Source organism: Charadrius vociferus, unplaced genomic scaffold (assembly GCF_000708025.1).
Source record: "Charadrius vociferus isolate BGI_N301 unplaced genomic scaffold, ASM70802v2 scaffold1250, whole genome shotgun sequence".
NCBI classification, from domain to species: Eukaryota; Metazoa; Chordata; class Aves; order Charadriiformes; family Charadriidae; genus Charadrius; species Charadrius vociferus.
Window position 1 is genome coordinate 13,102 of NW_009646533.1, and position 667 is coordinate 13,768.

At 59.8% G+C, this 667-nt stretch overlaps 1 protein-coding gene across 1 annotated transcript in view; it reads left to right on the forward strand.

The window, feature by feature from the left end:
* LOC104286920 (DENN domain-containing protein 4B-like) overlaps positions 1-420 on the forward strand; it is a 12,787-nt gene extending 12,367 nt beyond the window's left edge. Inside the window, exon 15 of the mRNA XM_009885568.1 lies at positions 368-420. Within this exon, the coding sequence (XP_009883870.1) occupies positions 368-420 (53 nt within the window). The remainder of the gene's footprint in view (positions 1-367) is intronic.
* The last annotated feature ends 247 nt before the right edge of the window (positions 421-667 follow it).

Genomic DNA, 667 nt, shown 5'->3' on the forward strand with positions numbered 1-667 from the left:
CCGATTTCGGCTCGCGTGGGTGCCGGGGGAGTTCGGTGCAGCCGTCGAGCTGCCGGGGCCCCGCACCCTCAGGTGCCTTCACCGCGTTTGGACCTTATCCGAAACGGGGTTCGTGTCCCCCTTGGAGGGGTCTCTGTAGGGATCCCCCTGCCTCGCCGTGATTTAGGAGCAGTGCCTGGAATTTGTTTCGTTCCCGGTTCTCCTGAAACAGCCAAAAAAAGACCCATCTCGGGGCCGGCGACCTGGTTTCCGAGCCGTTAAGATCTTCAACGCGAGGTGCAACCTTCGCTTCGGCGCTTTTCCTGATCACGAGGCTGCGTGAAACCGAATGTGACGTGCAGCTGACAGGGAGCATCCATCTTTGCAGCGCTGCGGTTTGCCCGTGCCGAGAGCGGCCTGGCTTCCTCTTCCGACGGCTAACGGGCTCCCGCCGACCATGGCACCCGGTTCCGCTCAGAGCATCCCTTTCCCTGCCGCGCTCCCGGCTGCTCCGGCGCCGGGCAAGGGATCACTGCCTGCTTACAAACGTTTCTAGGAGGGGGAGAGCAGAAATATCTACTCGGCAGAGTTAATTAAACTTAAGATGCTCTTGAAAGTGTCTTTTCTGCCAATATTTTCTTCCGAGGGAGCAGCGTGGGGCTCGTGATCAACCGCTCGGAAGATGCAG